We start from the raw sequence: 25,212 nt of genomic DNA, 5'->3' as shown, positions 1-25,212 counted from the left end.
GGTAATTGTGGCTGCTCCATGAATTTGTTTTGGCTTTCATATATTACTGCATTGTTCCTCCTGGATTTGAGGTTCGACCTTCGGCCGGATCCTCCTCTCCAGCACCCTGGCATAGACCTTCCCAGGGAAGCTGAGGAGTGTGATCCCTCTTTCTTAAAAAGAGGGACCACCAAGGCAGGGATGCCCTTTGTCACCAGTTCTGTTCATTATTTTTATGGACAGAATTTCTAGGCGCAGCCAGAGGGAGTCCAGTTCGGGGACCACAGGATCTCATCTCTGCTTTTTGCGAATGATGTTGTCCTTTTGGCTCCATTGAGCCAGGACCTCCAGCGTGCGTTGGGGCAGTTTGCAACCAAGTGTGAAGCAGCTGGGATGAGAATCAGTATGTCCAAGGCCGAGGCCATGGTACTCAACCGGAAAAAGGTGGCTTGCTATCTCCAGGCCAGGGGAGAGATCCTGCCTCAGGTGGAGGAGTTTAAGTATCTTGGGGTCTTGTTCATGAGTGAGGGAAGGACAGAACGTGAGATTGACAGACGGATCTGAGCATTGGCAGCAGTAATGCAGTTGGTGGACCGGTCTATTGTGGTGAAGAAGGAGCTGAGCCAAAAGGCAAAGGTCTTGATTTACCGGTCAATCTACGTTCCTACGTTTTTTGGGTCATGACCGAAAGGACAAGAGCTCGGATACAAGCGCCTGAAATGAGCTTCCATCGCAGAGTGGCCGGGAGCTCTCTTAGAGATAGGGTGAGGGGCTCGGTCACCTGGGAGGAGCTCGGAGTAGAGCTGCTGCTCCTCCACATTGAGAGGAGTCAGCTGAGGTGGCTCGGGCATCTGTTCCGGATGCCTCCTGGACGCCTTCCTGGGGCATGTCCCACCGGGAGGAGGCCCAGGACAGGCTGGTGGGACTATGTCTCCGGGCTGGCCTGGGAATGCCTCGGTGTCCCTCCAGAAGAACTAGAGTAAGTGTCCAGGGAAAAGGAAGTCTGGGTATCACTGCTTAGGCTACTGCCCCCACGACCCGGCCCTGGATAAGCGGAAGAAGATGGATGGATGGATGGATATTACTGCATCATCAGGAATGGTGCTAAGTATGTGGTCAAGAATGTTGGCTAGCTGAATTTAAGAGGCCTTACAAACACTTATATAACATCCATCCATCCATTATATATACCTTATTCCTATTTAGGGTCACAGGGATCTGCTGGAGGCTGTCCAGGCAGGGGTACACCCTGGACAGGTCACCAGTAGATCACTCACACTCACTTCTATGTTTTTGGACTTTGGGAGGAGTGCCTGGAGAAAACCCATGCAAGCATGCAAAATCCACACAGAAAGGCCACTCCTGGGTTGAAAACCAGGAACCTTCTTCCTGTGAGGCAACAGTGCAAATCACTAATCCACTGTTCAGCCTACATGACACCAAATTTTCATAATATATAAGGAATCCTTCAATTACCTTTTTATCTGTCAGAACATGTAATTTTCTAAACAGTCACAAAGTCCTATATCACATTTTATTTTCACTAATTATAATGTAATTTAAAGATAATTGCATTAAGTATATAAAATTTTAAAACATGAATTATACAGTGTAAGATATAGAGAGATAACAGGCATTCAGTATTTGGGAATACAATATGTTAAAACATGAAAATTTCAATCATCAGAAATCATCACAGACTGTTATGGAATGAGATTTGAGACAGTAAGAACTGAACAGAAATGAAGACACTGAAAGTAAACAATTATTTTTTCAGTTTCCTCTTTCACTCCTGCTTTATGGCACGTCCCTTGAACTTGTCCATGAGGTTGAAGGCTCCTAGGAACTGGCCCAGAAGAATGCCCTGCTTCATGGGGAGGATGCTGTGGAGAGAAACAACAAAGTAGTCAGGTGGCCTTCCAGACCTTGTGGCTGGTTCTTGTCTTTTGGGTTTGTTTAGGTAATAAGTTCGGTTTAGATTTACAAAGTTTAAATGCAAATTTAGTTGTAACTGAGAGAAGATTTAATTCTCATTTAATGATTTGCTATACTAATTTCAGTATAGTAAAAGTTGGTCTGTACAGCATCTTCAAGAATAATAACTTAACTTAATCCCAGAGGAACTAACATGATCTAAGGAGTAATTTAAGGCTTAATTCTTATGCTGTTTATTTAAATTTCAATTCCATTGTCTGTAATTATGAAAAACAAAATCACATCATTTTGTTGATGCCAACAAAACATACTTTATCTAACCAATGTTTCAAGTTTACTTAAAGCAACAAGTTTACTGAACAAATTAATGATCTGATGTGTCCACACCGTCCATTAGCTAAATACAAACAAATCTGAGATAACTATTTATGCAGAACCATTTTTTTGTTCAAAGGAACTTACAGTAAGTGCATACAATCTCAGCAGTGCCATAATGTAGACACCATGGAACATTTTTTAAAGGCACATGTCCAAAATCAAATATGTTATAGGGTTAAATGGAGGCAGATGATTCGCTGTGGCGACCCCTGAAGGAAACGAAGAAGTCCAAAATCAAATGTGTTAAGGTTTTTCTTAATGTGTTAAGTTTTTTTAATGAGATATGTTAGACATGGTAGTTAGATATGGTAGAAACTGTATTAAACCTTAAACACATTAAGGTTAAGGAGATTCTCTCACAAGCTGTAAAGAATCTAGATAGATATGCATTCATTTGTCAATGCAGCCATGTCAATAATGTTACTATGTCCTGCTGTGGTGACTTTTACATAAATGTGTTTATTCAAACATGAGATTATTAAATTAACAACGGTGTATGCCTGAAAGTGGCTTAAGAGGACTACAAAGTGAAAGGAATGTATTTGATTTTGATTCAATTTGAATTTGGTATGAATGGGTATGTTCAGTTTAGGATAGTATCCTGCATAAATTAAAAGGTGTACCTTTTATTTATGAATCAATAACCTGATACTTTCTTTGGCCAACATGGTTTAACATATATGTTTATTAGGCTCATGTCTGGCTCTGCTGTGCAGCCAAATTATGTCTGATGTGGTGGCAAAGTGTGTGAAGTTAAGCTCCTATTTTGCTCATATTTTGTTTCCAAAGCTATATAATTGTATTTCTAATGTACAATAGGACAACGATTTAACGATTAAAAAAATAACATAAATTAATTCTTATTGATTAGGATCTTTCGAGAATAAATTCTTTAATGCCCAGCCCTAACATAAACCTAAATAACATAAACCTAAATTTGTTATATTATCAAGGGGACCATCATATTTCAGGAAGTAAGAGTGCTGAAAACCTTAGTTATCAGCATTTTATGTGAAATTAAGATTCATGGGTTTTGCTTGTTTTAGCATCACCAGTACAATTCCTGTGCATAGATTGTAAAGTGCTAAATTGGAAAATTCAAAACATCTGAGATCTGAATGGCAGCAAGTCTGAATAGCTCTGTGTCTCTGGCCTCCAGCACTACTGTGAAAAACCTTGGAGTTATTTTTCACCAGGACATGTCCTTTAACTCTCACACAAAACAAATCTCTAGAACTGCCTTCTTTCACCTGCGCAACATTGCCAAAATTAGGAACATCCTATCTCAAAATGATGCAGAAAAACTAGTCCATGCATTTGTTACTTCAAGGCTAGATTACTGTAAATTATTACTATCAGGATGTCCCAGTAACTCCATAAAGTTAACCTAGATTGCTGCAGCCAGAGTCCTGACAGGACATCAGAGATCATATTTCTCCTATGCTAGCTTCTCTTGGTTGGTTCGCTGTAAAATACAGAATAGAATTTAAAATCCTTCTCCTCACATACAAATCCCTTCATGATCAAGCTCCTTCATACCTTAAAGACCTCATAGTACCATATTATCCAAATAGAGCACTTCGATCTCCAAGTGCAGGTCTATTTGTGGTTCCCAGAGTTTCCAAAAGTAGAATGGGAGGCAGAGCCTCGAAGTTATCAAGGTTCCTGTGGAACCAGCTCCCAGTCTGGGTCAGGAGGCAGACACTCTCTGTACTTTTAAGGCTAGACTTAAAACCTTCCTCTTTGACAAAGCATATAGTTAGGGCTGGCTTCAGGCAACCCTGAACCATCCCTTAGTTAGTTATGCTGCTATAGGCCTAGACTGCCCGAGGACCATCGGTGCACTGAGCTTCCCTGCCCTACACTAACATTCTGTGCATGTTCTACCACACTGTCATGGCAAGTACACTGTTCTATGCTGCTGTATGTTGGGGGAGTGGCATTATGGACAGGAACTGTAGGTGTAACTGTAAGTGACTGGACAAACTGAAAGAGGCCAGTTCTGTGCTAGGCAGGGGGCTGGACCCTCTAAGAAATGTGGTGGAGCAGCAGACACGGAGGAAGCTGCTTGCTATAATGGACAATAATAAACACCCCCTCTATGATATACTGACTGAACAGTGTAGCAGCTTCAGTGGGAGGCTCATCTAACTGTACTGCAGAACTGAGAGGTTGAGGAGATCCTTTGTCCCCACAGCCATTGGACTTTTTAACATCAACTGTTGATATTGTATATAGTAAAATTTCTGTGTAAAGTAAATATAAGAGCTGCTGGACAATCTGAATTTCCCCCATGGGGCATGAATAATGTATCTATCTATTCATCTATTGACAGAATAGTCCTTTAAAACCAGGCAGACATTCCAAAGACTGATTCATTGTTCGTGCTGATAATAAGAATGAATTTCTCAAACAGCTCCTAATGGAACAAATCATTTGTGCTAATGTAAAAAGACTGTTAAATAATTTGTGAGGGCCTGAATGATGCCTTCCTGCATCTCTTCCTAAATCAGCCAGTATTAGCAGATTTTGAATGACTAACAGACCTCTGATTAACAAAGACTGTCTTCATAGAGGGAGCAGAGACAAGGCTAGATAATACAACACCACATTATTAAAAGCTTGAATAGAATAGCTTTTATGTAAAATTAACAGAGGTGACAGGCGAGGCACTATCTGCATTTGTGTGAGTTGTGTGTTTTCAAGAGCTTTCTAATAGAGAATAATGGTTCTGTCCCCAGACAAATAGGCGAGAGAAAGAAAAAAGAATATGAGAACAGAGGAAACATCTCCAGAATGCTCTCTTATCAAATATAATTAAAAGGCAAAACAATTGAGCTAAAGCACTGAGGGTTTTACCTATCAGAGTCATGGTTATCACACACATTTTTATTACCATCTTACGTCAATGATATTACACGTTCAAGTGATTTGGGTCAGATGACGGGAAGTGCCATCAGTTATCTACACTCTCCTCCTGCTGTGAAGGCAAAGCAGAGACTGATGTGTTTCTAACTTAGCCTAGTGTGGCCAGACTGTGCAGACAGTTGCTGGATGATGAAGGCATGGATATCTACTGTTTAATAATAATAATAATAATGATACTAATAACTTTTATTTATAAGGCGTTTTAAGAACAGCAAGAGCTGACACAAAGTGCCGTACACCAAAACAAACAGAAAAACAAATATAAAAGAATAAATAAAAATTATAATAATAGGTTATAAGTTTTATAAAAATAAAACAGTAAAAAACAGTCCATAACCAATCCATCACACCTGTCCAAAGGCTTGAGTATACAAATAAGTTTTAAGCAAATTGTTCCACAGCCTTGGGGCAGCAATAGAGAAAGCTCTATCTCCATGGAGCTTCCTCCTCGTTTTTGGCACGTCAAGAAGCAGGAGGTCGGCTGATCTAAGAGAGCGGGTAGGAGTATAAGGGTGAAGGAGTTCAGTGAGATAAGATGCGGCAAGGCCATTTAAAGTTTTAAAAACAAATAATAAAACCTTAAAATGAACCCTAAAAGACACTGGCAGCCAATGAAGTCCAGCCAGGATCAGTGTGATGTGCTCGTTTTTTTGCATTCCAGTTAAAAGATGAGTCGTTGCATTTTGGACCAGCTGGAGACGTGAAAGGGATGCCTGACTAAGGTTTAAAGTTACATGAGGCCAAAAAAACAACAACAAAAAAAAACTACCTCTTTATTTATTTATCTATTGATGTCCATATACTGTACATACACATAGGCACATATTGTACACACTTATAGTTTTTGTAGCTTTAAATTAATTTATTTTTAATTAAATTAAATTTTTGTTTTTTAAAATTTCTTATTTATCTCACATCTTTGCTACTTTTGGCACTCTGCTGTGTACTTGTACTTTGCTGCTGCAACAATGCAATTTCCCCATTGTGGGACAAATGAAGATTTTCTTATCTTTATCTTATCGAGACAAAACACTTGACAAACACCACTGCTGCCCTGACTGCTGGTTAGTGTATTTAAGGCAAAAATAGTTAGGACATGGGGAACAAATGTCTATTTCTTTAAACTGAAAAGACAGAAATTCTGCAAGGAAAGGTTCTGAAGGTTCTGAAGTTCAAGAAGGTTCTGTTACTCATAACTGAGGAGATAAAAAAACAAAACAAAAACAAAAGGGAAGTCTTGTCACCCTGCAGGCAGTTTACGTCACATACCCTTTTTACAGAGCACTGCCTAGTTAAAGTATGCACGAACATCTAGGCGTTTTTGTGTTCTTTTAACAAATTTCTCTATGAAACAAACTAATGAAATATGAATTTCTATATTTTAATTATTTTAACTTATTGTTACTGTTCCACGGCTGAAATAAATGCAGTTTACTATCCTCTTCTGTTCACATTCAGAACATGGCAAACACAGAAAAACTGTCCCATTTTAAGAATGGGCTTGCTGAGTGGTGTAAAGTACTGTGGTGAAGACACACAGTACATAGATATACAGATAGTGTGTATTTCACACTTCTCTACTGTGTAGCGCAATCTCCACACTGCATCCGAGCTAAATACCAAGTTTTCAAATCGACTTTAAAACAGAGAAATCGCTAATGATATATGACACAAATGTTTAGACTGACAAGAACTTTCAATTGTCTACAGTCTCAATGGCCATGCCCACCACAGCCACATGCATGCCAATATCACCAGTGCCTCGTCCCTCGGGACACTGAGCGTGTCCTCTGCTGTCTGTCGTCTCATCTGAATCCCTGTGATGATCTATCCACTGGCTCCTTCTGTCAAATAGCCGGATCATCACAGGCAAAATCAGCAAAGATTAATGACAAGCGCTGTGTTATTGGCACAATTAAAATTTAAAATGAGTGAGGCACATGACATTACAGACGATAGAAGGCTGTCTTTGTAACTCAGGCAGGACGCTCAGAGATGTTAAATATTTTGATCAGCTCTTGTTGGTAGAGAACCACAGAAGCCTCTTATTAGTTAAACGATAAAAAGGCTGCTGAAAGGCTTCCTGATATTGTGCAGAATGGAATGGAATATTTTTTAATTTATTGTTCTTCTCAAATATGTGAAGGAGGAGCAGAACAGCAGCTCATAAATACTACCTGTTAATCTGAGGTCATTGCCAACTGCTGATCAAAACTATAGTTTGACTGTGACTCACAAAGTGAATATACGTGCATACAGGAGCAGCTGCGTGATAGCTGATAACAGTGTTCAGTAAATCTTTGACTACATATATCAAATCCTGTCCAACAGAATATAATTATTTATACTGTATATGTATTTATATACAATGAGGCATTTCAATAGCTGTCTTGAAACCCAGACAGAATAATTTTGAGAGAGTTGTTGACTCCTTGTTGGAAAAACACGAGTGGTGGCTTTGGAACACAGTGAAATGTGTTTTTGACAGTGTATGCCCAGTCCTTTTTGCAGAAGCTCAGACTATGACATGAATTGAAATACTATTCTTAATTTATAAACATGTATGTTTATGCATACACCTGCACATAAAACATATTTTTAAAGTTGATGACATTTGGATGTGCTTTGGGCATTGATGCTGAACTATAAAACAATTCTTGTACTTTTAATCTGTCACAAGCACACGTACTTTTTATATATCCCATGTTTTTATTGATCCATTCGTCAACTAGAAGGGGGAATAAGGGTTGTCAGATATGACCCACTATGAAGTTACAGCTGCAAGCATCTCACTAAGTGCTTGGTAAAGATGCATAATTTAAAATCTCAAAATAAATCCACTTTAAAGTATAAAATAAAAAAGGCTTATGGGGAAAAAAGACAAAATATCAGGTTCCACTGCATCAATAGAGACATACTGACTCAGATAACCCCAACAATTTGGGAGAACTTTGTTATAACTCTTAATTATGTCAAATCATACCTTTTTTCAGTCTGTGATTAAATTCAGATTTATGCAGAGCCACTATTTCACATCAGCTATAAATACTGTGGTTACCAGCTCTTACATGGAATTTTCCATCCATGTCTACATTGGCCTGATTTTTTTTGTGTCCCACAATTGCATAGTTAATTTGATCTAGGTATGTTGCTTATAATTTTCTGTCTCCTTTGTTTATTTCCTCTTTTTAAAGCACCTGATTGTGATAAAATTTTGCATAAATAAATAAACTTGGACCAGAACTCAATTACAACAGAAAAAAAATAAATCAGCAATTGTATAATGTGTGTAAAGATAATGAGGTAAATAAATGGAGTGCACTGAGGCAAGAAAAATTAACTAAAGGGAAATGCTTTTACAAGTGACAAAATTGAAAAAGGTCCACAAGTTCCTGACATCCCTCAGTGAATCATTGCACAATGATCATGTTTTTAAAAAATGGTTGAGCTGAGAAGTTCTCAGGTTATGTTTCCTCATTTATCAAAAACACCTACACACAACTGTCATAGCTGTAATCATGGCCGCCCAAACTGAGCGCAGTTCTGCTGGAGGTTTTTTCTTCTGTTAAAGGGAGTTTTTCCTCTCCACTGTCACCAGATGCTTGCTCAAAAGGGATTTGTTGGGTTTTTTGTTTTTGTAAAGTGCCTTGAGATGATTTGTATTGTGATTTGGCGCTATACAAATAAAATTGAATTGAATTGAACTTTCACAACAAGACTACTTGAATTTGTGTTGGGGATTAAGAAAGCTTATCTATTTATCTTATCTATCATCAGACTCAGAATCAGAAAAGCTGCAGATAACATCCAACATTTTTGTCCCGAATTAAAATGTCACCAGCATAATTCCAATTCATGACTAAATGCAAAATCCTTATTAAATATTTTGCATTTCCAGAGACAACTGACCAACAAGGCACATTCATTAGGTACATTTTAGTGCTTGACTCTGAACTTACTTGAGGTAAATTTATTTAACTGACACTCACATTCAATCAAATTTTCTACAAGCTTTCATCAAACCAGAGGACTTGCTTGCAGAGTCATGATTTGACATTACCTGGAGTGACAATGCCAAGTGGTTTGACAGATACTGGCCAACATGGGCATCACCAAACAAAAAAGAACATGATCATTCCACTGTACATGGACCTGTCCAACACAAACAAACAATATAACTTCACATACTGTTTTGCAGTCAGTTATCTTCAGAAGTCCTTTTATCTGCAGTGTTTGTCTCTTGGTGACATATGAACAGGTTCTGTTTTGCCCCTGGGTAACAGTGTGGCTTGTTTATGTCTGAAAGCACACTTAAACTCTCTGAGGTCAAAACAAACTATGCTTTCAGCTCTATTCTTCAGAGGAACAGCCCCATGAATCAAGAGAACAATCAATTCAGAGACAATTCCTTTTAAAAAGTGCCCTCAGGCTATGAGAGTGCTGCATGCTTAAGCCACAACCACTTTGATAACAGAGTTCTCTTACTTTGTTTATAAGGTTATACAAAGTCCTTGAATTCAGATTTATACAATAGTACTTTTTTGTCTTTTTTCTTGTCGTTATCAGTGCACTAGAGCTGTCACATAAAAAGAAATCTAAATTTGAATGAATCAGAACTAAGACATAATTTGGCAGAATTTATTAGAATGCAGCCCATGTAACCTATCCTAATTTAATTTTAGAACTGATGTGATTCTTTTCATTTGTAGTGCCTTGGCTACCTCACTGTTATAGAAATGTTAGGGTAAGCAAGATAAAGCAGTCTACCTCTTTTAAAAGCAGTAGACTGCTCTATCTTTGTTCATGTATGCTCCTATTGAATCCACATGGTTTGTAAACAATTAAGTCTTCGATAGATGTCCATTTTACAAGCACAAAGATAACAATAACAATAATAATGTTATGACTGTGTAGCTTACCGATTGAACAACAGGTTATGCAACACACCAGAATGCATTTTATGTACCACCTACCCTCCCCTAAATACCACACTTATCTGACCATTGAACTTGGACACATCTAATATAGCACTACTTTCTCACATTTGAATGGCACTTCACCTTTTGAATGAAAAGAGACAGCCCTAGTGTGTTTAGTTTTTCTGTTCAGTCACAGGTTATAAATGACATTTCCGGGTCACTCATTTCAGTTTTAGTGACAAGAGTGGTTTACATAATCTAAATATGACAACATTTCCTTGTGCTTTCTCCGCGCTCAGCATTCATCCGTTTCTTATTGACTTTTTTTTATACATGCCCCCAACGGGTATATGTGGGGGGGCATTGTCGATATTGCTTTTAATCTGTAAAGCACTTTGTGTTACATTTAATGAACGAAAAGTGCTTTATAAATACAATTGATTGATTGATTGAATAAACTATCAACTACTGTGCATAAGCAGGTTGCTTATTCACTTCAATAACTTTGAAAAGTACAGTGTAATCTCAACTTAAGTAAATTGTGGTTACAAATACTAAAGTAAGGCTCAAGGTGCAAAAAAAAAAAAAAAAATCCCTTTTAAGTGCACTGTAATAAAATAAAATTTTATAAAATTTTAATTTAGGTTTTACATGTAGTCAAGACGATTTATGCCTTCGCAAAAAAATAATTAACACGTGTATTTTGATCTCTCATTTATCCCTGCATTTATTTATACAACAGACACACAATATGCAACATTATCCCATAGTATCATGGTAACCCTGCTAGCTGTGACAACTATTTTGATGCAGAAAAACACAGTTAGTGCAATCTGGTGCGCAGGCTGAGGTTAGTGCGGCAGTCTATTTCAACTGAAAATCCCAGGTAAGAGCCAAGGAGGGCAGTCAGCTTCCACTGCAGAACACTGAAGAGAATGATGGAGGGACAGGGTAAGAAAAGAAATATATAAACATAGAACTTTACTTTTTTCAACATGAACATGAACTGGACTGTTATTGACCTCTCTACTACTTAGTACTTATTATTTTCACTACAAGACTACAGCTCATTGCATAGCTGCAGATAGTGTATCCAGTGTTTTAATGTATTAATATACTGTATCTGAAAAAACAAATGGTAATGGAGACAGCTGGTATAGTACCTCCCACCTTTCTGCTACTGATAATGCTTGTGACAGATTGAAATAATTTTTCATACACATTTTAGAACTGGGTCAATTAAAGCAGTACGCAGGTAGCTGGAAAAATGAATATATGACAAACATTCATGAAGCCGGTAAACACATCCATCTATACTTTGGTTTATCTTTGTAACAGTCTAGTTTTCTATATGTACAGTGGGTACGGAAAGTATTCAGACCCCTTTAAATTTTTCACTCTTTGTGTCATTGCAGCCATTTGCCAAAATCAAAAAAGTTCATTTTATTTCTCATTAATGTACACTCAGCACCCCATCTTGACAGAAAAAAAACAGAAATGTAGAAATTTTTGCAAATTTATTAAAAAAGAAAAACTGAAATATCACATGGTCATAAGTATTCAGACCCTGTGCTCAGTATTGAGTAGAAGCACCCTTTTGAGCTAGTACAGCCATGAGTCGTCTTGGGAGTGATGCAAGTTTTTCACACCTGGATTTGGGGATCCTCTGCCATTCTTCCTTGCAGATCCTCGCCAGTTCTGTCAGGTTGGATGGTGAATGTTGGTGGACAGCCATTTTCAGGTCTCTCCAGAGGTGGTCAATTGGGTTTAGGGCTCTGGCTGGGCCAGTCAAGAACGGTCACAGAGTTGTTCCGAAGCCACTCCTTTGTTATTTTAGCTGTGTGCTGCTGAAAGGTGAACCTTCGGCCCAGTCTGAGGTCATGAGCATTCTGGAAGAGGTTTTCTTCCAGGATATCTCTGTACTTGGCCGCATTCATCTTTCCTTCAATTGCAACCAGTCGTCCTGTCTCTGCAGCTGAAAAACACCCCCACAACATGATGCTCCCACCACCATGTTTCAGTGTAGGGATTGTATTGGGCAGGTGATGAGCAGTGCCTGGTTTTCTCCACACATACCACTTAGAATTAACACCAAAAAGTTAAATCTTGGTCTCATCAGACCAGAGAATCTTATTTCTCATAGTCTTGGAGTCCTTCATGTGTTTTTTGGCAAAGTCTATGCAGGCTTTCATGTGTCTTGCACTGAGGAGAGGCTTCCGTCGGGCCACTCCGCCATGAAGCCCCCACTGGTGGAGGGCTGCAGTGATAGTTGACTTTGTGGAACTTCTCCCATCTCCCTACTGCATCTCTGGAGCTCAGCCACAGTGATCTTTGGGTTCTTCTTTACCTCTCTCACCAAGGCTCTTCTCCCTTCTCCAGTTTGGCTGGACGGCCAGGTCTAGGAAGAGTTCTGGTCATCCCAAACTTTTTCCATTTGAGGATTATGGAGGCCACTGTGCTCTTAGGAACCTTGAGTGCTGCAGAAATTCTTTTGTAACCTTGGCCAGATCTGTGCCTTGCCACAATTCTGTCTCTGAGCTCCTTGGGCGGTTCCTTCGACCTTGTGATTCTCATTTGCTCTGACATGCACTGTGAGCTGTAAGGTCTTATATAGACAGGTGTGTGCTTTTCCTAATCAAGTCCAATCAGTTTAATTAAACACAGCTGGACTCCAATGAAGGAGCAGAACCATCTCAAGGAGGATCAGAAGAAATGGACAGCATGTGAGTTAAATATGAGTGTCACTGCAAAGGGTCTGAATACTTATGACCATGTGATATTTCAGTTTTTCTTTTTGAATAAATTTGCAAAAATTTCTACGTCTGTTTTTTCTGTCAAGATGGGGTGCTGAGTGTACATTAATGAGAAATAAAATGAACTTTTTGGATTTTGGCAAATGGCTGCAATGACACAAAGAGTGAAAAATTTAAAGGGGTCTGAATACTTTCCGTACCCACTGTATATATATATAGGTCTCCCCTACAATCAAGTGTCTGCCATAACTGGTATTCACATTCTCCATCGCTGTGGAGGAATTTTGGCGACTGGATAGCTCAGTGGTTAAGGCCACTGACTTCACCAGTGTGCCCTTAGGCAATGTCCTTAACGCTACTAGCCTACCTCATTACAAATGAGCGATAGGGACCAGGACAACCTGATGTCCTGGACGACGTGGACGAGAACAGAGAACTGTTGGAGTGCTACTACATGAGTAACCCCAGCGATAGGGGCTACATGAAGAGGATGTGGGACCTGTGGAAATCAGATACCCCGCTGGCATAATAAGCTGCCCAAGAGAGGACATAGAAGCCACTGATGTCAAGACAAGGAAGCGCTTCACAATGCATGGAGGACTTCACCCCAAATCCAGCATCCTGAGACTGTACACTAAGAGGAAGAAAGGAGGCCGGGGACTGGTGAGTGTCAGAGCCACCATCCAAGATGAAACAGCAAAGATCCATGAGTACATCAGGAAGATGGCCCCAAGCAATGGAATACTTATATCTCAGACAACAGAAGCCCAATGCAGAGGAAGAAGAGCAAGAACCATCATGACAGGACAAACCCCTGCACGGCATGTACCACCGACAGATACAAGAAGTGGCTGATATCGAAAAGCCCTACCGGTGGCTGGAAAAAGCTGGACTGAAAGACAGCACAGAGGCACTAATTGTAGCAGCACAAGAACAGGCCCTGAGCACAAGATCGATAGAAGCCGGGGTCTACCACACAAGGCAGGACCCCAGGTGCAGGCTGTGCAAAGATGCCCCTGAGACAATCCAGCACATAACAGCAGGTTGTAAGATGCTAGCAGGCAGAGCATACATGGAATGCCATAACCAAGTGGCCGGCATAGTGCACAGGAACATCTGTGCCGAGTATGGGCTGGAGGTCCCAAGGTCAAAATGGGGCACACCTCCAAAGGTGAGAGAGAATGACCGAGCTAAGATCCTGTGGGACTTCCAGATACAGACCGACAAACTGGTGATGGCTAACCAACCGGACATAATAGTGGTGGACAAACAGCAGAAGAAAGCCGTAGTGGTAGATGTAGCAATCCCAAGTGACAGCAGCAACAGAAAGAAGGAACATGAGAAGCTGGAGAAATACCAAGGGCTTAAGGAAGAGCTAGAAAAGATGTGGAAGGTGAAGGCAACAGTGGTTCCTGTGGTAATTGGCACCCTCGGGGCTGTGAGCCCGAAACTGGGAGAGTGGCTCCAACAGATCCCAGGAACAACATCAGTAATCTCAGTCCAGAAGAGCGCAGTGCTTGGAGCAGCTAAGATACTGCGAAGAACCCTCAAACACCCAGGTCTCTGGTAGAGGACCTGAGATTGAGGAAGACACACATAGGGGTGAGAAGGGAAACACCCACACATACATACATACAGTGGTAACTGGGGTAATGTTCAGCAGCTGTACATCAGGCCAAGCTCCTGGAGAGATGGGAGACAGCTGATCACCTTCTCAGCAGAGTGGACAACACGCTGCAGCTTGGTCTTGTTTTTGGCTGTGGCTGCAGCAAACCAGACCATGATGGAGGATGTCAGGATGGATTCGATGATTGCAGTGTAGAAGTTCACCAACATCTTTGAAGGGAGGTAATACTTCTTCAGCTGCCGCAGGAACTGAGCCTTCTTGGTGAGGGAGCTGATGTTCTGCTCCCACTTGATGGTGGTGCCCAGGAAGCGGAAGGACTTGACAGAGGTCACCGGAGTGTCACAGATAATGAAGGGGTGGAGGGGGGGCTGGGTCCTTCCTGAAATCCACAATTATCTCCGCTGTTTTGAGGGAGTTGAGCTCCAGGTTGTTAGTGCTGCACCATGGCACCAGATGGTCCATCTCACTCCTGTAGGCCGACTCAACCCCATCAGGTGGTGACTGACAGACTGGTGACCAGATGTGCAGCAGAGGAGAAATGGTAAATGGTCTTATACTTGTATAGAGCTTTTCTACACTCAAGTGTACTCGAAGCGCTTTTACACTATTTGTCCATTCACCCACTCGCTCACACATTCATACAACCACTGGGGGCAACTTGGCTGCCCAAGGACACTTCGGCCTGTGGACCAGAGCAGCCAAGGATCGAACCACCAACCCTCTGGTTCATGGTCGACCTGCTCTACCTCCTGAGCCACGGCCAACCCAGAAAGGACACAGCCCTGTGGGGGGGGGGGATCCAGTGTTGATGGTCTGGGAGTCAGAGACATGCTTTCCCAGCCTCACGAACTGCCGCCTGTCTGTCAGGAAATCCGTGATCAAGCTGCACATGGAGTCAGGCACATTCAGCTGGGAGAGCTTGTCTCTAAACAGAGCTGGAACAATCGTGTTGAAGGCAGAGCTGAAGTCCACAAACAGGATCCTGGGGAGTCCAGATGCTGGAGGATGAAGTGGAGGGCCATGTTCACAGCATCGTCCACAGATCTGTTGGCTCTGTAGGCGAACTGTAGGGGATCCAGGAGAGGGTCTGCTATGTCCTTGAGGTAGGACAGGACGAGGCTCACCATGTCAAAGGGTCACTTGGACCATGCATGGTATGTGGTTTTTAGTGTTTTATTGGTTTAGTGTTTTAGAGGCTTGTAAATACCTGCCAACAATTTGTTTAGTGCTGGTAGAGGCCTGACAATAGAGGACACCTGAACAAACATGTAGGGTCTTTTCCAATATGAGTCCACCCCTTTTGACAAAGATATATAAACCTGATTCTGTAACACAAAGTCAGAGATTTCTGATAAAACCTGAGATGATTCATTCATACACTGAGAATTAGCAGCTCTCAAACTTAAAGAAATTTCCACGACAGGGTTCTGTCATTTGAACAGTCTATTCACATCTCCCTCTTTGATGGAGAGAGGTGTGAGGGGAAGGGGGGCGCAGAGATGTGGAGCTGTGTAAGTGATCCAGGTATGGAAATGGACATGGGGCTGCTGCTGATCAATGACTTTCCAGACAGAGGCAAAGTTGTTGGCTGAGAATTGCTGTTCCATTCTCTCACCATACACTAATTTAGCTCTTCTCACCTCCTCACTAAATCTGTATTTAACCTCCTTATATTTTTCTCTGTCCCCACTTTTGAATGCGGCCTCTTTCTCTGACCTGAGCTGTCTTGAGTTTAGCTGTGAACCAGGGTTTGTCATTCTTATAACTCACCCTGGTGCGTGATGGAATGACGCTGTCCTCACAGAAGTTAATGTAGGACGTCACAGTGTCTGTGTACTCATCCAGACTGTTGGTTGCAGACCTAAAAACATCCCAATTTGTACAGTCCAAACACTCCTGAAGTTACCCCGCAGCCTCACTAATGCTAGTGACTACTCGACAAAATGACTGTAAATATACACATATAAGTCACTTCGCTATATAAGTCACAGAACAAGCCAATGGATAAAAAAAAGTGCGACTTATAATCTGGAAAATACGGTAATCGGACAAACCCACTACAGGGATCCTGCCAAACTTTTAAACATACGAGTGACATGATGGATCAAAGACAGAATATATTAAATCTATCTGTAAAGTCTGTAATAAAGATGAGTGCAAAGTTTTGGTGCTGTCCACACAGATGAGTAGATTTCCTAAGTCATTTATATCACTCAAATAAGATTAACATGCTCCATCCAAGACCCTGGCATGGTTTTATGTTATTTTACTAATATTTTTACACACACACACACACACACACACACGCTCGAGACCATTCACGCTGCCTACAAAACATTTAGAATTAAAAAATCCAAATGAAAATCTGTTACATAACTTGAAAATCATTGTACACCAGTGCAGTCAAGCACACAGCCAATCAGACCTTCTCCAGATTACAGGCTGCCTTTGATGACTTGCAGACCCCCTTGTTTAATCTAAAACTTGTTCTGAATGAAAAAAAAGACAAAATGTGTTGAGTTCAAAGCACATAATCATGACCCCAGATCCCAGGAAGGATTGGCTTTAACAGTTTTTATATCAATTCTGTGCTGGGAAGGCTGGCTTCTGTTACTATGCACCTAACAATTATAAGGAGCTGTAAAAAATCATGAAGTTAGAGTCACTCATTCCCCAGAGAGATTTTAAAACTTTAATAGTTCATCTTAAAAGTAATACTTGTGATTGTTAGTGCTGCAGTATATTTTTGTGCTCAGGTTCAGGCTGCTTTTTTTTTTTTAATTGGTTCATCATCTCTGTGACCCATCTCAATAATAACTGTATGAAATAAACAAAGCAATGGAATTCAAGGACTGCCACTAGAAAGTCAACTGCAACCAAGGCCAAGACACAAAAACATGACATGTGTGACAAAAACTTGGACCTCTGGTCAATGGAAAATGTTAGGATCAATCATCCCCTACACTGTGTGTTACATCCACACTGGTTTCTGGTCATTAGGACAGAAACAAAGAAAGCTTCAACTCACTATGCAACTCAATCATTGCCATGTGTTAAACATGTAACAGTCACGGTTAGTTGAAGTTTAGTTCAGCATAGGTAAAACAGAAACTAATTACAGTGGGATTCGTAAGTTTGGGCAGCCTTGTTAATCTTCATGATTTTCCTGTATAAATCGTTAGTTGTTCCGATAAAAAATTTCAGTTAAATATATCATATAGGAGACACACACAGTGATATTTGAGAAGTGAAATGAAGTTCATAGGATTTACAGAAAGTGTGCAATAATTGTTTAAACAAAATTAGGCAGGTGCATAAATTTGGGCATTGTTGTCATTTTATGGATTCCAAAACCTTTAGAACTAATTTTTGGAACTCAAATTGGCTTGGTAAGCTCAGTGACCCCCTGACCTCCATACACAGGTGAATCCAATTATGAGAAAGAGTATTTAAGGGGGGCAATTGTAAGTTTCCCTCCTCTTTGAATATTCTCTGAAGAATAGCAACATGGGGGTCTCAAAACAACTCTCAAATGAGCTGAAAACAAAGATTGTTCACCATCATGGTTTAGGGGAAGGATACAGAAAGCTGTCTCAGAGATTTCAGCTGTCTGTTTCCACAGTTAGGAACATATTGAGGAAATGGAAGACCACAGGCACAGTTCAAGTTGAGGCTCGAAGTGGCAGGCCAAGAACAATCTCGGATAAACAGAAGCGACGACTGGTGAGAACAGTCAGAGTCAACCCATAGACCAGCACCAAAGACCTACAACATTACCTTGCTGCAGACGGAGTCACTGTGCATCGTTCAACTATTCGGCGCACTTTACACAAGGAGATGCTGTATGCGAGAGTGATGCAGAGGAAGCCTTTTCTCCGCCCACAGCACAAACAGAGCCGCTTGAGGTATGCTAAAGCACATTTGGACAAGCCAGCTTCATTTTGGAATAAGGTGCTGTGGACTGATGAAACTAAAATTAAGTTATTTGGGCATAACAAGGGGCATTATGCATGGAGGAAAAAGAACACAGCATTCCAAGAAAAACACCTGCTACACCTGTAGCACCTGTAAAATATGGTGGTGGTTCCATCATGCTGTGGGGCTGTGTGGCCAGGGCAGGGACTGGGAATCTTGTCAAAGTTGAGGGACGCATGGATTCCACTCAATATCAGCAGATTCTGGAGACCAATGTCCAGGGGACAGTGACAAAGCTGAAGCTGCGCCGGGGCAGGGGAAAGACAACGACCCCAAACACTGCTCAAAATCTACTAAGGCATTCTTGCAGAGGAACAAGTACAATGTTCTGGAATGGCCATCTCAGTCCCCAGACCTGAATATAATTGAAAATCTGTGGTGTGAGTTAAAGAGAGCTGTCCGTGCTCGGAAGCCATCAAACCTGAATGAACTAGAGATGTTTTGTAAAGAGGAATGGTTCAAAATACCTTCAATCCAGACCTTCATTGGAAGCTATAGGAAGCATTTAGAGGCTGTTATTTCTGCAAAAGGAGGATCTACTAAATATTGAGTTCATTTTTTTTTTGTGGTGCCCAAATTTATGCACCTGCCTAATTTTGTTTAAACAATTATTGCACACTTTCTGTAAATCCTATAAACTTCGTTTCACTTCTCAAATATCACTGTGTGTGTCTCCTATATGGTATATTTAATTTAAATTTTTTTCTCACTAAGATGAGCTCTTATAATATAATCAGATATACTATCTATGGTTTATAGTGGCACCGTATACTACTGGGCCAAAAGCACAATCGCAGCATTTACAGTAGGCAGAGGTGGACAGTAATGAAGTAAATTTACTTGAGTACTGTACTAAAGTACGGTTTTTGAGAATTTGTACTTTACTTAGTATTTTCTGGGGAAACTTATTACTTTTACTCCACTTCATATGAAAGCTAAATATAGTACTTTTTACTCCACTACATTTCTATAAAGATTCTTGTTACTCGTTACTTTTGCAAAGAAACTGTCTTAAAACCGCAATTGATCATGTTCATCAAGTTTCTTGTTTGAGATACACACTCCAGTACAGTAGGTGGTGGTATGCACCTTTGAATGCTGGTTGCGACCCACCAAGATGAAGAAAAAGAAGGTTTGTCCCACTGGTGTGGCCGTACCAGTTACATCATGCTAAAATAAGGCAGATTGTGGTGGTAATTTAACCTTGGTTCAGCCCTGGTCTAGTCCTGCTTCAGTCTTGGTTTAGACTTGGTCTAGTCCTGCTTTTGACCCTAGTTTAATAGGGCTAACATAAGACCTGGGTTAGACCTGATTTTGTCCTGGTTCCATTTCAGTTTAACGTTTAGACATGTCCTCTAGTCCTCACATCTAATGTGAACTGTGTAATATTCAATATTTAAAAAAAATCTAAATACTAACTTTGCTTAGACTTGCTGCAGCAATGTTTAATAAAAAGGTGGTGTTTGATTACATTGAAACGGTGCCACCTCTGTCTTTAAATCTAAAGTTTCCTGTTTCTCATTTACTGATTCTGAACAAACTGTCTACAAAATGTCTGAAGTTATTCTAATCTAAACTATATGTAATATTCAATCCAGTGAACTAGTACAAATACTGCAGTCAAGAATCTTTCTCACACTGTAGTTATTACTATAGTTAAAGTACTGGAGTATGTGCTTTCAAAAGTACTTAAGTAGTCAGTAATAACTACAGCGTGAGAAAGATTCTTGACTGCACTCATTTTAAAATGTATTTTGGAAAAAAAACATTTCCAAATTTTATTTAGATACTTACTGACTACTTAAGTACTTTTGAAAGCACATACTCCAGTACTTTTTTCCTGAAATGTTTTTTTTCCTCTCCATTTGATAAGTTGTCCTTGCACACCAAGTGCATTTCCAACGATTTCACTCTGTGCTCAATTGACATTTTTGTGCAAGACATAACATGAGGGGTGGTTTTGACATTTTGAGGGTGAGCTCATGGATGTTTCTGGTTGCTTTTGTGATTGACTGTACATTGAATTGACTATGACTGATTGACAACTGCTCCAGAAGTTCAAGATGGCAACCAAGGGCGAGCATCTGAAAACCATGTCATTATATCATGCAGTAAATACTCTAGGGAAAGGGTAGATATGTTTCACAATGATCAGAGATGAGTATAAGTAGAGTTGATTTTGGAAAGAGTAGGACTGAGTGTATAAAATAGGATGGTGGTATAGTATTCACACATTAGCTGGCAGCAAACACAAGATGTAAGTAATGGAGTAACATTACAGGTAACTGCAAAGGTATGTGTCGCGGTCTGTTTCCCAGTCTGTTTCTGTTTTATTAACATGCCTTTTCTGATTTAAGCTTATGCTCAGCTGCTCAGTGTCATTAAATTAATCATTATACGATTGTTACTTTCAGCATTATGTAAATATTATAATTTATCTGACACAAGTAGCTTATAGAATCACGTCAACAAATTAAATGTTACCCTCATTTTCTGAGCAGGTTACATTAGTGTAAGCATAGCCTAGAATCACTTTCTAGTGAAGAGTAACAGGGAAGAGACTTCAAGGAGAGACACAGAGGTCTTCTGGCTAACAGAAAAATATAAAAAAATTTCAGTGGATAACTGCAATTACAAAATTAATTCAATATTAATGCAGTTTATGTGAACTACTCAGTGACCTAAGTTCTGCATCCAACTGGTTCCTACCTCTTGGAGCCTCCCTCAACCTGAAAGTCACTGTAGTCCCTCATCTTGAAGACTGTCCCTAAAATCTTACTCCTGCTCTGAAGATCAAGGATGTTTGGAAGAGACATGAGCAAGGACGCACAGAACTATCCTATGTGAAAGTCTCATGGACCCACTCTTTATCGAAAGGAAGGGATGTATCAGGAAAATACTTCTTTCCTCAAATCCTGACATTTATTTCCTTGCATCTTATGTCAGTTCAAATGAGGGAAACATGGAGACAACATGGAGTGGGATTTATCCAATGGAAGTGTGGAGAACAGAAACAGCACCAACTTTTTGAGAGCAGCGATGAGATACATGCTCCTGGGTAGCAGCAGGTAGATCTGGTCTGTTAGCACAGCATGGATGATCTTCTTGGCAACATAGTCTGGATTCAGGATTGGCAGCAGTCTTGGCCACCTGATGAAGACAGGAAAATGGATTAAAAGAAAAAAATTCATTAATTTATCACAGAACCTCTTACTAAACATTAATAGGATCTCCATTTGCCTTGTTAGAGATGAGATGTTGCTAGAATCTGTAATGGGTCTAGTTTTAGTTGTATAGACTCATAACAAAACGCTGTGCTTTTGTTAAATAAAGAAAGCAGACAGGGTGTGCTCACCTCCGTGAAGTTGGCCCCCCACCCAACGCAAAATTTCGCAAAAATAGTCTCAATCGTTTGTGCTGTAAAAATTTTGTTCTGTTTTGGTTTTTTAGATATAAAAGATTTATTTAAATGGTCATTCTCCGGTCACTCAGCCTCCCCACATGCTCCAAATTTACCACAACTAGTCTCAATCGTTTGTGCTTCGTTTGTGCCGGTTTGTGCTGTAAAAATTTTCGTTTGTGCTGTTTTGGTTTTTAAAATATTAGACATTACATTTTTGGTGATGACATCATCAGCCCCCCTACGTGCTCCAAATTTACCACTAGTCTCAATCGTTTGTGCTTCGTTTGTGCCGGTTTGTGCTGCTCGAAGCTCCGTTTGTGCGGTTTTGGTTTTTCTTAGTACAGTTGAAGTAAGGTAAGATCGAAACGGATCCAAATTTAGTTAAGTTACCGATCGACTGTGTGTTTCCAACTTATACCAGACACAGCGGCTCACAAGAAGTGTGGAGTGTAACACCAATTCCAAGGTAAATGTTTTTACTTGCTACTGTATATCATTATGTTAATAACAATAGCATGTCATACAATATGCTTGCTGTATCTCTGTGCTTATACATACATAAGCTTTGCATGTGTATTATATGCATGTATGTAGAAATGTACCTCATGACTCAATGAATTAAGCCAAAATTATTTTACTTGTGAAACTGAATTAAAGTGTACTATCGAACATCCATTAAAAATTTATCTCTAGACATTATTAGCTACGTTAACAGCACATCACATTATGGTGACGATTGGACAGTAGCATTTGAGATAGATAAAAAGCCTGTAAAGTTCAAAATTGACTCTGGGGTTGATTGCAGTGGAATAAGTGAGCCTGTATACAAAACACTTAAACCAAAACAGCTTTACACCAAGTAAAGCACTGAGTGGCCCTGGGGGACAGTTGAACTGTTTAGGGCAGTTTATCACACAGACCACCTACAAAGGCAAAACATACACATTTAGGCTTTATATTATTCAAGGTGAAAATGTGAATACCCTGCTCAGCTGTCCTACATCCATAGCAATTGGATTAATCAAAAGAGTGAACGAGATAAGTAGCAGTGAACAGGAGTTTGGCCTACTCAAAACCCAGCCTGAGAAAATAGTGCTACAAGAAAATGCACAGCCCTTTGCAATGGGAACAGCATGCTGAGTCCCCATACCACTGTTAAAAGCTGAATGGAGGCAAATGACATCATCAAGGCTGTAACAGAACCAACTGAATGGTGTGCCCTGAAGGTGCCTGTCCCAAAAAAAGACTGGAAAAGCACATATCTGTGTAGACCTAAAAAGACTTAATAAAGCTGTTAAAAGACAGAGATTCATCCTGCCAACATCTGAAGAAATGACAGCTCAGTGGCTCCACCATATTTTCATCACTGGCTACTGCCATAGGATTTTGGTAGATTCTCCTGGACAAGGACAGCCATAACACCATAGGGAAGATACGTCTTCAAATGTCTTCCTTATGGTATCTCCAGTGCACCTGAATTATTCCAAAGGAAAATGATTGAGACTGGAGGGGCTACAACAAGTTGCAGTCTATATGATGGCGCTGTGACAGCAGCTGCCTGTCTTAGCCATGAGTGTTTGATTCTTTGTTTGGTGGTATGTCGTTTCTAGTGTTTGTGTGTAATTTTAGAGACCTCAACTTAACCACTAACTGCACAGTCCAGAGCCATGATGATGATGGCTGGGAGGGTTGGAGATTTTTTACTGTTGTTCTTTGTGCTGGGACTCTATACTACGGGAAGTGGTGCCTGGCATAGTGTATACGTGAGCTGAGGTGAGGTGACAGCACTGAGAAATGTAAGCCTGTTTGATGGAGGACGGTTCACTATACTGGTGGAGCTACAGAGGAGGAAAGACAGGGGCTGTCAAGTCTGGTGTCAGCATTTGAAACAGAGGAGGTTTAAGCCCTGCGGTCATTATGTGAAATGTACAGTCCCTGGTAAATAAAGTTGGAAGCACTTACCAGGACACGGAGAGAGTAGAGGAAATGCAGTATCATGTGCCTCTGTGAAACATGGCTTCATGAGCAGGTGCCGGATTCAGCCATGACCCTCCGTAACTTCCATACCATCCGAGCCGATAGAGACACCACTATGAGCAGCAAGTGTAAAGGAGGGGGATTGGCTGTGTTTGTAAATACCTGGTGCAATCCAGGGCATATTCATGTGGTGTGTGTTGCCCAAATATTGAGCTTATTGCCACTAGAATGCAACCATACTATCTTCGTAGGGAATTTACAATTGTCATTGCCATCTCTGTTTACATTCTTCCTTCCGGAAAAGCTGATGCTGCCTGTGACGTCATCCATTCTGTCACAGCAGATCTCCTATCAGTTCATTAAATGCACAAGAGAAAATAAGTCTTTGGACTTGCTCTATACAAATGTAAAAAATGCCTATATCGCCAATGTTCCCCCCCACTAGGTAGATTAGATCACAATTTAGTCCTACTTACAGCTGAATTCAAGCCTGTTAAACAACAACAGGTTATAGTGAGGACAGTGAGGAAGTGGTCCCCTGAGGGTTTGGAGACACTGTGGTGCATTGGAAGCCACTGACTGGGAGGTTTTTTATAAAGCTTATGGGGACAATATAGATGACTTAGACTATATCTCCAATGTAGTTGAAACAGAAACATCTGCAAGAAAATGTTGGTGGAGAAACTGGAGAACAATAAAGTCAGGAATATCTGGAGTGGGATGAGAGAAATACCTGGCTTCAACAGTAAAGGCGGGGGCACTTTGGAAGGGAATATACAGTGGGCCAATGAGCCAAATCAGTTCTTTAATATGTTTGACCTATCCACCACTAAAAGCAGCACCTTTCCCCCTTCACTCACCTGGGAATTTTACCACACTTTCTGACAGCTCAGCTAGTTTTAGTATTAGTATTACTGCTGACCAGGTGAGAAGAGATTTGGAAAGGCTACACCCCAGGAAGGCTCCTGGACTGGATGGCTGATGGCATGTACTGAAGGACTGTGCGAACCAGCTGTGTGGAGTCTTGAAGAACTTGAGACACTAGTGTGTGTAGCCCAAGACCCGCTGCACCACCAGCAGTCACAGCAGACACAAGCAGCTGTGGAATTGTCCTGTTACAACTTCATGGTGAGGACTGGAGACCAGCAGCATTCTGTTCAAGGTGACTGAATAAGGCTGAGAAAAGGTACGCTCAAATAGAAAAGGAATGCTTAGCATCAGTGTGGGCATATGAGAGATTTGAAAAGTATCTATATGGCCTGGCTGCTTTCAAATTAATCACAGAACACAAACCCCTTGTTCCATTCATGAACTCTCAAGACCTTGACAAAACACCTA

The 25,212-nt window shown here is 40.6% G+C and overlaps 1 protein-coding gene across 2 annotated transcripts in view; it reads right to left on the bottom strand.

The window, feature by feature from the left end:
- Positions 1-663: 663 nt before the first annotated feature.
- The window catches only part of sdr16c5a (short chain dehydrogenase/reductase family 16C, member 5a), a 61,546-nt gene continuing 36,997 nt past the window's right edge, over positions 664-25,212 (bottom strand). The window contains exons 6-8 of one of the 2 annotated variants that reach the window (XM_026313658.1): positions 21,519-21,644; positions 1,263-1,862; positions 664-1,023 (exon numbers count right to left, since the gene is read on the bottom strand). In XM_026313658.1, the coding sequence (XP_026169443.1) occupies positions 1,766-1,862; positions 21,519-21,644 (223 nt within the window). In that variant the 3' untranslated portion in view covers positions 664-1,023; positions 1,263-1,765. Of the gene's footprint in view, positions 1,024-1,262; positions 1,863-10,881; positions 11,066-21,518; positions 21,645-25,212 lie in introns of those variants that run through there. The other variant, XM_026313657.1, reaches the window with a different exon arrangement.

Source organism: Mastacembelus armatus, chromosome 17, assembly GCF_900324485.2.
Source record: "Mastacembelus armatus chromosome 17, fMasArm1.2, whole genome shotgun sequence".
NCBI classification, from domain to species: domain Eukaryota; kingdom Metazoa; phylum Chordata; class Actinopteri; order Synbranchiformes; family Mastacembelidae; genus Mastacembelus; species Mastacembelus armatus.
This window is presented reverse-complemented; position numbering and strand designations above follow the sequence as displayed.